Genomic DNA, 17,030 nt, shown 5'->3' with positions numbered 1-17,030 from the left:
AACAGCGGAGATTTCTATTTTCTTCGACACTGGACTTATTACGTGTTTTGTTATCGATCAGGCAGAGACTGTATGAATATTTCATAAAGTCTCTCTCTTAACTACAGTTAATAGAGAGTACGTTGTTTAATATAGACAGCATGTGTGAGTAGAAATAAATCGGATTTTTTTTATTATGTATTAACAAATCAGTAGACGTATTTACATAAAAATGACCAATTTAGTTTAAGAACATAAAAAAAAATACACTTTATATTTAAATCACTTAAAAATTGCTGTCAAACTAAACATTTAAAGCATTTTTATATTTTGATGATGTGATATTTATACTAAACTGAGGGAAGTCCTGTTACCGTCAGAATCGTTATTAATGTGAAAATATTTCACGCACACTTTTTTATTCTGAAAATCAAACATCTTCTTCCGTGGTTGTTCCCGCGAACAAAATTTTGAGTGCTACGGAAGCCGCGAGGTAATGAGTCGCCAGTGTGCGCCTGCGCCGTTTCGCTTCCTCTCAGCCGGGTTCCTCCCGAGGCCGAGCAACAGAAAGTGGGGGGGAAAAAACTCAGCTGGGAGCTCCCGGCGAAACACACACAACTCAGGAGCTGTGTGTCCGAAGACGGTATTATTTTTTGTTTTTGCTTTGCTCATGTTGGATTATTTTATTTCAGTGTTTCAGCTTCACAAGTGAACTTTATCCAAACTAAAACTAGGGTGGGACTGGACGGAGATACGAGTGTTTAGCCTCATTGAATTGAATGCCTACTTCTCAGGCCGACTGGTGCGGGTAGGTAAACTCTATCCCCCTCTTGTCATTTGCTGGTTCTGCAACACTGCAGAGAGAGCATTTTTGTTTTCTAATAGGAAATTACTTATTCCATACATATAAAACAAAACGAAGTAAAACTCAGGAGAGCGTCCAGGGGTGTCAATGTGAGTCTGACATCAGTAATTGTACACAACCCAGCCTCGTTTTCATTAAAACAACCCAAAAAGTTACTCTTCATTTTACAATGCGAAGATAATTTGGCTTTCCAAGTGTAGTACCATGTAACATGTGTAAATATGTTATACAGTGTAATGTTACCACTGGGGAGTATCACGTTACTCTTGCTACACTGACAGTAACAATGCTACACTTGGACAATGTAATAATGGAACAATGTAATTACTCAAAAAGATGAGAAAGATCCAACCTGAAGTAAATAGAGTTGAAGTTTACTATTTTTTAAATAATAACATGCATAAGTTGTTCATCTCTCTATTGAAATAATAGTAAAATGTTCATGTGTGATTTCATTCCAATCATACCTCTGGTCTTAAAAAGAAACTGGAACTAGGTGGGACCAACAGAGTAAATGCATCATGTCTAAAATCTGTACCTGTGATTTTTCCTTTTAGACTTTTAGCCCTAACCAATGATCTGCTCAACAAATCAAAATAGCGTACACACCTTGACTGTGTGTCCTGAGGTCACGTTTCTACCTGGTTCACACTCCCCGATTGTCAGATTTATAATTTCCAGCCCTCGAAATATTGACAGAGGGATGAGGCAGCTGTTTGAATAACAGGATAAGGTATGCAGCTGCACTCTGAGTTTATGCTTCACTTGTAACCAGAGTAGTGCGGTGAAAAGCATTGACAAAGTTCACGTGAACCCTACACCGTAGGGTTCTGGTGTAGAACCCTACGGTGTAGAACATACGGCGTTTTGGCACAGTATGTTCTAATATCTGGCCATGGGGACGAGATGGTTCTGTGCTCGTTAATTAGAGAGGGTGGAAGTGAACAGTGTGTCAGCTCCAGGACTCCTTTCAGGAAGTCCTCCTCTGAATATCCTTTTATAGAAGTCGAACACAAAAGGCTTGTTGTCCACTTCCTGTAAACAGCTTGGCGGCTGCGTTTGCAGCTCTCTGGTTGGTCGACCTGGATCCTGTGACTCTCTGGGGCTCGGGGGAGTTCCAGGATGAGGAAGTGGGCTTCCCTTGACGGCTGCCAGTCACGGGGAATAGAAAGTACTCTTGATGCACAGAGAGGGTGGAAAATAGGGAACTGAAATTATGAAAGGGCAGAGGGATGTAACTGATTGTGAGACACATGCATGAAAAGAGCTTCTGTAAACTGAGAACAGATGGGGAATGGAGGCAAAGGTTTTACTGGACCTTGAATGTGCAAATGCCAGAGTTTAAAAAAATGTTAACATGAGTGGGAGCTGGAATTTTTACTCAATTGGCAAAAAGCACACCACTCATGTTAGTTTATTGTATGAATGTCTTTTATTAACGTCTATTTGAAACACTAAGTTGATAAAATGATCATTATTTAGTTCTCCAAATGTTATTTTTGTAAAAATGTAAATACTATGACTTTCGGTTTGTTTTTAATGTCCGTCCATATATCCATCATCTTCCTCTGATTCAGTCGGTTCTGGTACACCGACTGCATCACTGCTTATCTCCTGCTCCATTTTTCTCATCACTAACATTTATTAATGTGTATTTACTCAACATGCAGAATTAAAGATTTTAAATATTTTATATTTAAATGCCCCAATACATTAGCAATCGCAAACCCTTGAATCAAACTCTCACCCACGCTCTTGTTAGAAGAGAGATGATGCGCAATGTGAATAGTTTTTGAAATGTTAAATGTATTTCTTACATGGCTGATGATCACATGCATTGTTTCAAGTTTTCCACAACTAGGCTAGCAGACATAATAGCAGAAATAATTTCATCAACTTTAAAAAAATTTCCCACAATCTCTCAGTTTTTCTTATTTCTTATCCAAGACGGCTTAGCAACACTCAAGATCAGGAAGTCTCTCAGATCAGCCTCTTTTTTTGAAGGTCACACTTGATAGTTGAATTGGTGACGTATGTTTTTAAAACAGACAAGCAAAGTCTGATTAACACTTGCAAAAATGATCAAATATTGCAAGAAAACTAACAAATAGGATTGCAGGATGAAACCAAAGCAAAAACAAGGACAGATTGTAAAAAAGGCCCCAGAAATGTATTGAAAATAGACAGTAGCCAGTAGAGATAAAAAAAAATAAGCATGAAAATCAATTGAAACAATGAAAGCAAAACACAAAGACTAATCATAAAAATAAGCTAATACTATGAACAAAGCAGGTTGATAGCAAGAATTGAAATGCTGCAACACGTTTAGAGGAAATGGAGAAATGTGTGAGCACTTTGTAAGAATGTCATGGGCTGGACTGTTTGCTGAAAGCAGAAATATGTCTCCTTTTTTGATAAAAGCAAATCATATTTTAAAAAGAAGAGAAAATTAAACCTAAATTTTCTGTGAGCAACTGCTGACATGATGAAGTGGTATTAAAACAGTCATAAAACCTCGCGCTGCTTGAGTCGGTACCTGTCCGTCCTAATAAAAGTCTTGCTACTTAACTCTGCGATCCTACCTGGAAGCTATATAAAAATCTTCAGCTGCTCATTATGGAGCCTCACTTGACTTGAGGAATGTGTGTTTCGAGCTGTTTCTGTGAAGGACAGACATGCACGAGACTACAGTGTGTGGTGTGTGTGTTTTGGTAAGGTGAAGTGTGAACACGCCCTCCTCCAAACATCGATGCAGCCCTGCAGCTATGGAATTCCGACTTAGGAATAACATGTCCCAACCTGGCCGCCTGCACCCAACAATCAGCACCCCACGCACATGCACGGCCGCTGGAGGCTCACGTTAGCTCTCTCAACTGGGTATAATTTTATTTTGTCTGGACAAGAAGGTGCTTGCCCCATGTAAGTAAGCTGAGGAATGAGGCAGCCTGCAAAGACCTGCCCTGATTTGGGCGAAAAAGAGAGGAAGAGTGGAAGCGAGAGAGCGAAGTTAGTATACGAGTGTTGAAGAAAGAAGTGCTCACATTCAGTTGGGTCACAACGCTTCATTCATTATTTGCTATATCCTCTGTAGGACAGAGAGGAGGCTGCAAACAGGTGAGTGCTTGACAACTTAGACCGTGGTGTTTAAACGGAGCAAGCTGAGTGAGACATTTTGTGCAAGAGTTCTGTGGTGAGTTTAGATGATCTACAGTGGGAAAGACTGATTTAGTCTTGCTGCTCAGGATAAAGACCAGGACACGAGTTCAGCCAACTGGTTCTGAAATGTCTCAAAAGAAGAATGCAATGTATTCCTGAACAGAAATTATTTCTGAAGTTTTTTTCAGCTTGTGAATTATTTCCCCAAGTTGTTCCACGTGTGTGCATGCTGTTTATTGTTGTAAAGAACTGAGTCTAGATTCAGACACTTAGAGTGGTAGAGTTTAGTTTCGGATGTAGCATCTGAAGTGGGTCAGGTGTGCAAAGAACCTGCAGGAGGAGGGTTTGTGTGTAGGGAAGAGGTCAAACCCACCCGAGCAAGGTTTGTCACTTTTGTTCCTCTGCGAGCTCTGTCATTGGCGGTCAGACGCAGGAAGTGAGGAAACCTTTGTTTGCTTCCTGTTTCCTGTCTGTGATGTCACCCGGAGCGCAGCTTGTAGCTTACACTTGATCGAACCGCTTGCTCTGCAAGACTGGATGAGGTGCTTTTGAGGTTGATGGGTTTTTTTTAGTGTGTGCGTCTGTACGAGTGGATCAGACTGCCTGCAATCTCAGTTTTTACCATATTAGGGTAGCAGAGGGAAGTCAATCATGGCTCCCAAAGGACTTTTACACTCATACTCTTACTATTACACTTTATCAGTAGGTACTGGTAAATGTAAAATTGCTTGGAAAATCACTATGAAAATTTTTATTAGATTTAACTCTGTCAGCTAAAGTGCATTGTGGCCACTCAATCATCTGAACAAAAGCAAAAAATATATGAACTAAACATTGACTAAAGGGTTGTATTGATGAAAAGACTATTCATCACCAATGATGAACGTTTTAGTTTGCACGTGGGATCCATCCCAAATTTGCCTTTCAGTTTTTGGAAGGATACTTGGAAAAAATCTGCACTGCAGAAGTTTTAAAGGGGCCATATTAGGTAAAGATACTTTTTTTAAGGCTTACATCATGTTATAATGTTATTTCCTCAACAAAACATACCTGGAGTGTTGCTTTGCTCCCTTCATACATGTGGTCTTGGTTGCCATGAGAGATTAAATGCGCCTGGGTTCTCCAAGTGCCCTCTTCAAGACGCAGCTCCTCCTTGGAGCTGCAATTTCCAAGTTTCCGAGCTTCCAATCCCCTACTTAGCTCCTTCAGACTAGCCAGCAGCAATTAGCAAACACCTGGTGGAAGTGCACATCTGCTGAGCACATCATACGAGCTACTTCTCAATGAAACGCTGGTAAAAACTTTGCTAAAGGGTTAATAGAGGAGCGATGTTGTGATGACTTCTTTAAGGCAGAATTTCTTAAAGAGACAGAGGCCCAATTTCAAGGCATTAAATCGCTTCTTTTAAATCCTATTTGATACAGTATATGCACATTTTCATAATAACTGAAGGCAACATAGTTACTTGATCGCGCTATAAAATTGTTCAATGTGGCTGGAAAACACAAAAAACGGTCCCTTTAATATTTTTGCAAGCCTGTTCCCCACTACGTAGCCACACATGTTCTGTTCCCACTTAAGCCTTGCAAAGTCTACCTGTCTGCAGCAGTCAATTAGTGGTATGTGAAGTAAGCTCTCAACAGGTGGCTATAAAAGGACTCTGGGATGACAGAGACACACAACTTTGTTGCAACTTACTCAGACGCACTTAAGATTGGCCAGAATTGACGTACATGTGTTTTGGAAACCAGAGTGCCTGAAAACCAGAGAACATCGAGAACATCTTAAAGCAGAAACAACTGAGCCAGTCTTCAGGAAAATCAAATATGAATAAAAAATGCCCCAGCCCCTTTCTGCCCTGACTAAAGCGTTACTGATAGCTTGTGGGTTCTATTAAACGTGGCACTTTTGGAGGAAGGTGTGTGTGCAGCTTTTTTAGCAGCAGCAGCCAGTTGGTTGCGGTCGCTGTTCATAAACTGTGAGAACTGTGAATGACCAGATCAAGAACCTCAACACTTAATAGATAGACAATTCAAGAACATTAGTGGATTTTTTAAAATGTTCTAATCTTTGTTATTGAAAGTGTAGTGGTGCTGGAATCACCCTCCCACACCTGTTGCTGCACAGTCAGCTGACTGACTGAAGGCTCCGCCACAATTTAAAGACAAATTGACCTGTTTGAAAATGTTGCTAAAGGATAGTTATAGTGTGATAACTAAAGGACTGCTGCTTGTCTGGTATTACATAAAAACTAAACTTCACAACTACAACTGACTTTCGCTGGTGCTTATTTTATTTTATTTTCGAAAAAGTAACTCAATGCTATTAATTTGTTAATCTAACTGTATTCATTAATATATTTCAGCATTTGGATTAATTATTTTCATTTTTTCCAATTAGAGTAATAAAACCGTGCTGTACTGTACATTTGGCTTTAAATTGAACAAAGCTGTGGTCATTTTACTAAATGTTATATTGTGAGAATCCCATATTGAACCGTGCTTGTAGCTACAGAGGTAAACTTTTATTTTACATAAGTGTTCACACCACTTCACTGTCTGCCACTCATCTGCACACACTCCTCGCTCTCTCTCGCTCTCTCTCTCTCTCTCTCTCTCCTGCCTTCTTTCCTTCCTCATTCATTTGCGACTTCGAACGAGACTCGGCACGTTACTTTATTCACTCAGCGTTGCTTCCTGCTCACACTCTGCTCCCTTCATACCAGCTTTGACCTCCAGTTACAGCATGGACGGACTGGCTAAATCTCAGTAAGTTCTTGCCTTTGCTTTCTATCTGTTTTTACTGGTTTGCAGCTGTCTTTCTGTAGCAGCGGGGGCTGGTGTGCAACAGTTGGCTTCACATTGTGAAACATGACCAAAAAACAGGAAGCTGTGAGCTCTGGGGTTTTTTTTTTTTTTTTTTTTTTTTTTGACGCTCAGTGGGCCTGTTGCTTGGATCCTACATTTGTTGCTTCTCTTTCTGACGCTGCAGGTTGAACGTAGGTGTAGATGTGTGACAGCGGAGTGTGTGAGGACAAGCCCCCCGCTCCCCCTGTCAGGATGAGTAGCCAAGGAGGAGGAGCCAAGGACCCCCAGTCGGCCAATCACAACTCTCGGCCGCTGCCGTCTGCCCCGGAGGAGAAGAAGTCCAGGAACAAAATCATCTCCATATTTGATAAAGGTGAGAAAGTTGGAGAAGACGCACACATTAAGCAGATCTCCATGCATAAACAACTTTGTGTGATAGACAGTAGGAGAGGTGAAGAATGACCTTTGACCTTATCCCTGCAGGATCTAAGAAGAAGGATAAGGACAAAGACAGGCCTGAAATCTCTTCCCCGTCAGACTTTGAACACACCATCCATGTTGGTTTTGATTCTGTCACTGGTGAATTCACTGTAAGTGTTTTATGGTTCATTACAGCAACATGCAAATGTATTCACACCCCTTGAACTGTTTCTTAATTTGCTGTATTGCAACCACAAACGTCAATGTATTTTTATTAGGAATCTATGCAAACTTTCTCTTTGAAAGAAAGGAAAAAAGACAGTTTTGTGAGACAAAATTAAAACGAGGGAAGCTTATTGACACTTATTTAATGGCACTCTTTTCTGGGGATGAACAAAAGATTCACCTCGTGCTTTTTCACAGGAAAACTCTGGATTTTTCACACAAAAATGACTCTGGCATTCTCTCTCAATGTGAGTGCAGAGTGTCTTTGTTTACACACCTTCAGGCGATAGGAAGTTCATCAAATAGCACATTTGTGGGGGCTTTTTGAAGTGTTAGTGAAGAGCCATATTGGTGAAGTGGGTTCCTGTTGCTGCCTTTGGCACTACTTTATATTTAGAATAATATATAAACTTAAAGCTCAAGTGCAGCAATCAAAACTAACAGATCACACTGAAAGGAGGCCGAGGAAAAATGCGTAGCGAATCTGTCAAAACATTACACAAAAAAAAAACCTAAAACGTGTGGCTTGCTTTGGGATTAACATCCCCTTTTATGGTATCCTTTCATCAAATCCTCTGCTACCAACACCTTCAGAAGACGTCTGGTTAGTACGGCCTATTTGTAAGTTAATGGGGGAAGTCAATACGGCAAAAATATCATTTAAATTTTAATAGTCTCTCCTTGTAAAAGCGTAACTTTCACAGTAAGATCTTAACCCAGAATTTAGATAAAAATACATTTTGAAGTTTAGAATAAGCATATGTTAACCCTCCATTATCCTGAGCTAGCAGCTACAGGATCTTTACTATTTGCAGAGCATAAATATAATATAATATAAGGATAAAATTATTTTGAGATAAGAAGTAATCCTTTGATCAAAACCATCCACTTAAGTGTGTCACTAACTCCTCTCTGACCTGTGTTACCATGGTGATTCTGCATTGTTGTGAAAGCTTTGTCTATAATTTATATGTGGATGCCGGAAACAGAAGCTGTAAAATAGGAATTGTTTGGTTTCTTGTTCTGTGATATATTTTATATTTCATTGTGACATTATCTGCATTTAATCTCATTTAGATGCTCATGTTCTCCTTTAGTATCAACTCAGACTGCAACTCAATTGTGGTAATGGTTCTGTCTAATGCTCAACTTCACACTTCTGTCTGACTCTGATTATAAAGTTTAATGTTCATTTTTTAAAGTATAGTTCCTTTAATTTTAATTATGTGACTTATGAAGTTCTTAATTTACATGACGAGTAATTAGTTTTATTTAGCTCCTCTTCTTCTTTTTTCCTAACAAGATGGTCACACAAATGCAAGTTAAAGTTAGATTACTTTTATTTTCAGTGATTTAACAGCTTCCATGCCCCCACTAAACATCTAATCTCTTAAAATCAGCCTTGTGTGTTGCAGATATTGTCATTAATTTCCGTGTAAACATGAACTGCAGCTGCAGTTTCGCCTGAAAGCCATTGCATTTGAAAATTTGTGGCCAGTCAGCTTTACAGGAACCTTTAAATAATAATAAAAAAAAAGAGATATGTGTATAAGATTATATTTGTTGTAAGTTGATGTTATATAAATAAACTGAACTAACTTTTTATGTTATCATTTTGATTTTGATCAAAGATGAGTCACAGAGGCTCATCATATTTTAATTTTAGAGCATAATAAGAGCATATTTTATATTTGAGCAACTTTAAAGGTTTAAAGTGTATCTGTAAGGGGAGATGGAGTCAAGATTGCAGAGAACTTGATCTCTTTTTGAATTTCCTGCTAGAATTGAGACCGGCCTTATTTAGATCTGAACTTTATGATTTATTCTTAAACTTTAAAAACTTAAAGTTAAATCGGCCTCATAAAGTGTCATGCTATGTAACTGATCACTCGTGATTCTGAGTCGCGGGCTGCTTTAACTCTGTGTTACGACGTGTTTTTATCTTTAAAGAGGAGATACTGATCAGTAAATGCTTTACCTCCGTGTTTGTGTGTACAGGGAATGCCGGAGCAGTGGGCCCGGCTCCTTCAGAACTCCAACATCAGTCCGTCGGAGCAGAAACAGAACCCACAGGCCGTCCTCGACGTTCTCAAGTTCTACGACTCCACCAGCGGAAAGCAGAAATACCTGAGTGTTTCTGCTTCAGGTCAGTTTCCCATCTTCATAGCAAACAGCTTACAGACTAGTTTTGTAGCATACTTTAAGCTTTTCTGTTCCCCCTTTTTTTTTCCTCCTTTAGATAAAGATTCTCAATTGGTAAGTAGCATTTTTCATAATTTTCACAAAGTAATTCATTTTCTTTTCTCTAAGCAATCCATGAGCTTTGTTTTGTTTTGTTTGTGTTTTGTTGCTGTTGCAGCCGGGCAAGAAAGGTACGGCTACTTCTCCGTCAGCCAGAGACGGCGATGACGACGACGACGACGATACACCGCCTCCGGTCGTGGCACCACGGCCACCGCACACAAAATCTGTGAGCATGATTTGGTTATAGATGATCCTACTTTTATGATTATCAACCTGAAATAACTAGAACTTGGCCCCACAAGTCACAGTTTCTTTAAAACGACGTGAATCTACTTTTTCCTGCTTGTTTTTTTAAAAGATGTACACGAGGCCGACCCCAGACACAGAAAGTCCCAAGGCAGCTGACCGACAGAAAGCGAAGGGAGGCAAGATGACTGATGAAGAAATAATGGAGAAGCTAAGTAAGTTTAACACACGCTTAAAATTCAGACATATAAAAAAACACATCTGCATTTGTTTCTGCCTACCTAATATAATTTTTGTCTTTGTGACATTTTAGGAAGTATTGTCAGTGTCGGAGACCCTAAAAAGAAATATACTCGCTTCGAAAAGATCGGCCAGGGGTGAGTCGGGATTTACGCTGAAAACACACAAAGAAAATGTCAAACCTTTGAAAGAAGATGTCTACCAAAGAGGAAGTTACACAGTTTCAGAAAGAGAATCATATTTACTCATCTAATTCATAAATATCATGTTATCTTGGGCTTTTTAGCAATGCATTTGAGCTGCTCTTATTCCAGGATATAAAGACTAGAATTTAATTTACTTAGGCTGTTCAGAAGCTACATAAGAATGACGACAGACGGAGAAGGTCCTCTGTAATCTCCTACTCAAAATTCACATCTGCTCACGCCAACAATTTGACAAAGATTGGACTATTTGGTTACAATAAGAAGAAGTTAGTTTTTCCTTGAATTAACAGCTGGATGGTTGAAACGTCACCAGAAGTGAGAGTTGCAGCAGGATAATAATTAAAAACACACATCAACACCTGCTAGGAGTGGAAAAGGCAGGCTAACATTATCTATCCATTTGAGGATTTATGGACAAAACCCACGACTGTCACAGTAAACCAAGCAATTTAGCTTTATTCAAACATACCTCTAGTCACACTAGAAGATGTTGATGGCAACAAAAAATGTGTAGTTTTCCTGCAGCTTCCCAATGTACATTTATCCCAGTTTTACTGAGAGTGTGTACTTGTGTGTGTGTGTACTTTGAATAAAAGATAGTCCACAATAAATTGAAACTTGTGCATCTGTACTTAACTTAATTAATTACAGCTGGATAGTCTGACCCCCTTGAAAATATAGTTCAAATGAAAAGGTCAAAATTGACAGGATTGGTGCCTATGATGAGTGGGTGTAAACCGCTGACTGGATCTGTACATGCCAAATGGGACAAAAACAACTGAAGACTTGATTTACATTTTGATTTCTTTTTCTTTCAGGGCCTCTGGTACAGTTTACACAGCCATAGATGTTGCCACAGGACAAGAGGTTAGCTTGTCGTGTCTTATCTCTGCCCAAACAAAGACTTTCTTGATTTTCTCCTCCACGTCTGATTCTGTATTTGACTTTGTCAAGGAGCAACTCAGTAAAAAACGTTGAGGCAACCCGTGATCTTAAGATGTGCAATTGTCTGACCTTAAGTCAGAATCAGAATGCTAATCTAGTAACATTTACTAAACGCTGTGATTTGCAGGTGGCCATCAAACAGATCAACCTGCAGAAGCAGCCAAAGAAAGAGCTTATCATCAATGAAATCCTGGTCATGAAAGAGCTGAAGAACCCCAACATTGTCAACTTCGTAGACAGGTAACACTTTCTATACAGTAGAAGTGAACATAGAGCGCACAGTTTGCAGCACCAAGCTTTGCTTTGACTTTCTGTGTAGTTTCCTGGTTGGGGACGAGCTTTTCGTGGTGATGGAGTATCTGGCCGGTGGCTCTCTAACCGATGTTGTGACGGAGACGTGCATGGATGAGGCTCAGATCGCTGCCGTCTGCAGAGAGGTATAGCTCGACACACCCATAAGAGAACCTGCATGAAACTTGTCAAAACCGTGGTGCTGCATAATTTAGATGGACCATTAAACATGTCAATCAGACATGTTTCACTGGGAAGTTTTACTCCTGTACTGCATTTTTCAGATTGTTTAGAGAGACGCTGCACAAGTACTCATACCCACATTTTTTTCATGCCACAACCACAAACCTCAATGTGACCCATTGTGATTTTTTTTGTGATTCATGGTTTTAATCTTTGTTGTTGTTTTTTTTAATACAAGCCTGACAAGTGTGGTGTGCATTTGAATTTAACCCCTCTTACTCCAGTTATTAGCCACAAGACAAATACGGGAGAAAACAAGCATGTGGAAGAAGGTGCTCAGGGCTGAGAAGAGGAAATAATTTTTTTGGCCTGCCTGCAAAATTCCAGGGATAGCTGACACTAAAACTGCCTGAGGGCAATGGTTTAGACCAATTTATTCATGTTAGAATGGTCCAGTCAAAGCCCACAGATAAATGCAGTTAAGATTATGTGGCAAGAATTGAATGTTGATGTTTGCAGACATCATCCAGTCCATATGAGTGAGTTTTTCTACTTTTCCACAAGTAGATATGCAGAATTGTTAAAAAAAAGTACCCAAGAATTCCAGTTCTCAGTATGCACTGCCTTGTGTCTATTGCATAAAATCCTCCCAGAAAACACTGAACGTTCTGGTTGTAACATCACAAAATATGGGGAAATTCAAGAGGTGTTGATACTTTTGCAAGACACTGCATTTGTAAGCGTTGGCAACTTGCTTCATTTCCTCACTTTTTCTCTGTTTAGGTCCTTCAGGCTTTGGAGTTTCTTCATGCCAACCAGGTCATCCACAGAGACATCAAGAGCGACAACGTACTTCTCGGGATGGACGGCTCAGTCAAACTCAGTAAGGAAGGATCTATTCATCCGCGGTCACATGTTGCTCTCAGCAGACTGAAAAACTCATTTATGTCGAGTACATTCAGACATCCCTGTCATAAATCCGTGGACCTCAACTCACTTTTTGTGTTTCTGCAGCCGACTTCGGCTTCTGCGCTCAGATCACCCCGGAGCAGAGCAAGCGCAGCACCATGGTGGGAACGCCATACTGGATGGCTCCAGAGGTGGTGACCAGGAAGGCTTATGGACCCAAAGTGGACATTTGGTCTCTGGGGATCATGGCCATAGAAATGGTGGAGGGGGAGCCTCCATATCTCAATGAGAATCCTCTCAGGGTGGGTGGACAAATGGAGGACAAATAATCAGTCAGTTGTTCAAGATTAAACTTTCTATTTAACTTTCAGTATGTGCAAATCAGTAGCATTTAAAAAGCCCCACAGCCTGTTCCTGCCTCTACCACCATTTATGTGTAAATGCAGAATCAAAATATTTGCAAAATATTTCTTACAGCATTTACAACCTGCTGATCCTAGAAGAAATATCTCTGAAATTGATTATTGGATATAATTTGTTCTTAATGGACTCAAATCATCAATGTTTTTACGATTTTCTTTTTTTTTTTTTTTTAGTTTTTCTTCTTCTTACCACAGAAACTGATTTCACATCTGCTGAATCTAACAACTTTTCTCTTGCGCCCCCATGTGGCTGACAGTTGAATGCGCGAGTTAAGGGCTCAACATTTTTAGAAAAGACGCAAAGCTTCCAGCATGGACTTAGTCATTTCTATAAACATATGGATCATAAATTAAAATTATAAATAGAAAGTATTTTTAGAAGTTTTAGTTAGATAATCTGATATAAATATACTGTTAATAAAATAGAATGTTGTTATATTCTCTAAGTGCTCCTTTGCTCTGGTTTCCAGGCGTTGTATTTAATTGCCACCAACGGGACTCCTGAGCTGCAGAACCCAGAGAAGTTGTCTCCCATCTTCAGGTCCTTCCTGTCCAGCTCTCTGGAGATGGACGTGGAAAAACGAGGGTCCGGCAAAGAGTTGCTGCAGGTAAAACAAAAGCTCTTTATTTTAGTCGACTTTAATGGTTGCGAAAGTTTAATACTGTGTGCCTCTCCCTGCTGTATTTCAGGTGTGTAAGAAAATCTGTTCTTATGCGTTTTAGCTTTTTTCTCTAAAAAACTATGTGGTTTTCTCCAAACATAGATACTACAGGAACTTGATGAGGAGTAATAAATCTCATTTGCTTAATTCAAAGACATGATATGAGTCAGGATGTTTGTAGCAGACTGTTAAAGTTGTTTATGTTTAACCAGCTCCTGAACTAAATGGCGGAAAAAATGGTGTTTAGTGGTTTCATGTTGGCACAGCAGGTGGTTGAAAGTGTTTCACATGCATTCTCCTGCAAATATTGCCTCAAATATTTGTGACATCGAATTGAATATGTACTGTGGATGTAGAGGAACTATTAATCCAAGATGACATCTTTAACAAGGTCACAGCCAGAACCACTAAATATAAAAATTACCTTTGGTAGGAGAAACTCATCAAATCTTGAAAACTGAACAGTTTGAGTAGATATTATTACCACTTTATCTGAGTTAATTTCTTCCATCTGTTTGCGTGTTTCTCTAGCATCCCTTCCTGAAGCAGGCGAAACCTCTGTCCAGTCTAACCCCTCTCATCCTGGCAGCCAAGGAGGCAATGAAGAGCAATCGCTAACCCTCCGCCTTCGTTTTAGAGACTTTAAAACAAACACGGACCACCAACTGTCTCCCAGCGGTCTGTGCATGTGATCATGTCTACCGATGTTTTGTTTTTCTAGTTGTCGTAAAATGCTGCTCCACTTTCCTCGTGTTTCTGGACTGATAATCTACTAATTTTCCATTTGTGCCTTGCTCCAAAGCTGCGCAAAGCCAAAGGAAATTTCCTGTTAGTTGCCTTGTGTTTCTTGAAGCATGTCCAAAATACAACATCAGTCTGGCTTGAGAATCTTTACATATTAAGAATTTCATCGTACAAAGGGAGAGCTACTAAAATCCACTTAATTATGGAGCACAAGTTTGATCCTAGACAGTGTTTATTGGGGAACTCTTGTGGTAAGGAAAATAAAGCAAGAAAACATTCAGAACTCTGTTATTTGATCTCTCCAGCTACTTTTGGTGGTGATCTGTGGCTACATGATGAGATCTGAATGGTGCATGAAACTTAAAACCTCTGCTGTGCTGGGGCCCGGAATGGGACAGTGTTTTCTTTGTGCAGTGGAAAAACCACGTCAGTGTCCTTCTCGTAACCCTAAATGTCAGCAAAACTGAGTAATTACTTTACTTTATGCGGACACAATCTATGCAATCTCATCTGAATGCAGATGAGATCTGCACATTTTTTTTAAAACTGTTCTTTTTTTTTATTCTACAAAGCCTTAAAGCCAAATGTGTTTCTTAGTATGATTGTTCTTCTGCATGTTTATCTTCCTTGCTGTTCATCACCTGATCTTTGTACAACACAATTATCATCTGTAGTTTATTAAATGTTACACTGGAGGAGTTTTTTTTATATATATATTGTCTGTATATTATGTAATGTCTTGTATTTTTAACAACTGATAATATATATATAAATATACATTGTTACTTCATTGTTCTAGCTAACAGCATGGGACATTTTTAAATTGATATTCAGGAAATCTGTGTTCCGGTTCAGTTCAATTCAGAAGTCTGCTACTGACCCCAAAGAGACATTAAATGTTGTTGTAACTCATATTAATTCAAGATTCTTCAAAGATTTATTGTAGATGGTGAGAGGGATTTCATGTAGCAGTCTGTATTACAGTGAATTTGGAGTAGCCTCTGACTGAAGACACTCTGTTTATCGACGTTATTCTCCTACTGTACATTAAATTATGAAATTACCAGAGGACACAGAGAACCAAGAGTAAAATCAACAATCCAACTATATGGAGCTAAAACTGTGTCATAATTTACAAATGCACAGAACAATATCCACAAAAGTATGGGGTTCCATTTGTGTCAAAAATAAGCAGAAGTCATGTGTAGATGTTGTTGGTCTATGTTGTTGTTATGCGTCTTTTGTAGATGTCTATGGTCTTAGTGCTTTATGGATATGTCGATGTTGCATATGTTATTTCTCTAGCTGCCGTGGTTATTACTCACTGTCATCTTGTCAGTTCATCTGCAGTAAAGCAGTGCATTTGTGAACCTTTTGCATTTGTGAATCTTGGTCTGTGCATTTGTGAATTATGAGACAGTTTTAGCTCCATACAACTATGTTTCACATCTATGACCAAAAGGTAGAACTTTGTGATTCATGAAATAAGCAACATTTGGCCCTAAATAAAATCCTAAGAGTTGTTAAATTATTAATAAACTTGGAGCTGAAGGGATTTGTGTCTCATTAATGCTATTGATTACAATTAAACTCAGGACTGGACCTTATGCACAAAGACAGGTAAAGTCATGATATTTTGAAATAGAGGCAGAGTGAGAATATGATGAATAGGAATGTATTTACTTGTATTTGCTAAGTGCAGGGTCAGAAACAAATGAACTGACTTACTAAATCGAATAGAAGTACAATGTCTAGATACTGTTAGGAAACCAAACTTGAATGTGTTTTCTTAGTGATGTTGGAAGAATCTCACTCATCTTTATTAATTAAATTATTGCAATAGCCTCTACTGCTAACCTGACCGGTCCTTCATTATCAAAATGTTTCAAAAGGCGGCAGCTCATCTTTTACAAGAGAGCTGGCTTTACATCACTGACTTCCTGTTAAAATTTAGAGGAATTTTCTTTTAATCTTGAATAAAAAATTAAGAATCTTCCATACATTTAGAGAAACTCATTCATAAAGAGTAAATTTAGATGCACTATGTAAATGCATCTTATTTTAATCATATTCCCTTCATTTCAACACAAGAGGGCAGCATCTGTCTGTGCTGTACTTTGCAGAAACTGATACTTCTCATTCGGTTCCAGCTGGACTGCTCTGCATTCACCCATGTAATAATTTGAATAACAGCTGCACTTCCCTGAACATCAGGCCTTATTAAAGCGCTAAGCTGTGCGGTCAGTTTTGTAGCACATTATTTTATCTTATTGCAAACATCCACAATGAAGGTGGCTCTGATTTTGCTGCCTATTCTGGCAATCCAGTTTCAAGGTGAGCAAGGAAATTGGAGAAGACGCATTTAATAACGGATGTTCTGCATTTATGGTTTTTATTTAAATTAAATTTTGTTCAACAGGGCTGGCAGCAAATCCCTCTGTGACTCAGTCTCCATCAGTGAAGTCAGCGGCGTTGGGGGAGACGGT

The 17,030-nt window shown here is 39.1% G+C and overlaps 1 protein-coding gene across 5 annotated transcripts; it reads left to right on the top strand.

The window, feature by feature from the left end:
- Nucleotides 1-518: 518 nt before the first annotated feature.
- On the top strand, nt 519-16,099 carry LOC102222129 (serine/threonine-protein kinase PAK 2-like). Of its 5 annotated transcripts, XM_023353035.1 has the most exons (16): nt 519-622; nt 714-787; nt 6,992-7,180; nt 7,291-7,397; nt 9,451-9,598; nt 9,692-9,708; nt 9,812-9,922; nt 10,055-10,157; nt 10,256-10,319; nt 11,207-11,255; nt 11,461-11,573; nt 11,653-11,770; nt 12,591-12,690; nt 12,822-13,018; nt 13,609-13,746; nt 14,332-16,099. In XM_023353035.1, exons 3-16 carry the CDS (start codon nt 7,009-7,011, stop codon nt 14,416-14,418), a joined length of 1,524 nt encoding a protein of 507 aa, XP_023208803.1. In that variant the 5' UTR covers nt 519-622; nt 714-787; nt 6,992-7,008; the 3' UTR covers nt 14,419-16,099. The 5 variants fall into 5 exon arrangements, with proteins under 5 accessions (XP_023208803.1, XP_023208802.1, XP_023208806.1 ...); XM_023353034.1 differs by having other exon boundaries at nt 528-787; XM_023353038.1 differs by lacking the exon at nt 714-787 and having other exon boundaries at nt 531-622.
- Nucleotides 16,100-17,030: the final 931 nt, after the last annotated feature.

This window comes from Xiphophorus maculatus, chromosome 19 (assembly GCF_002775205.1).
Source record: "Xiphophorus maculatus strain JP 163 A chromosome 19, X_maculatus-5.0-male, whole genome shotgun sequence".
NCBI lineage: Eukaryota > Metazoa > Chordata > Actinopteri > Cyprinodontiformes > Poeciliidae > Xiphophorus > Xiphophorus maculatus.
Note: the sequence above shows the minus strand (reverse complement) of the source record. Positions and strands in the feature narration are given on the sequence as shown.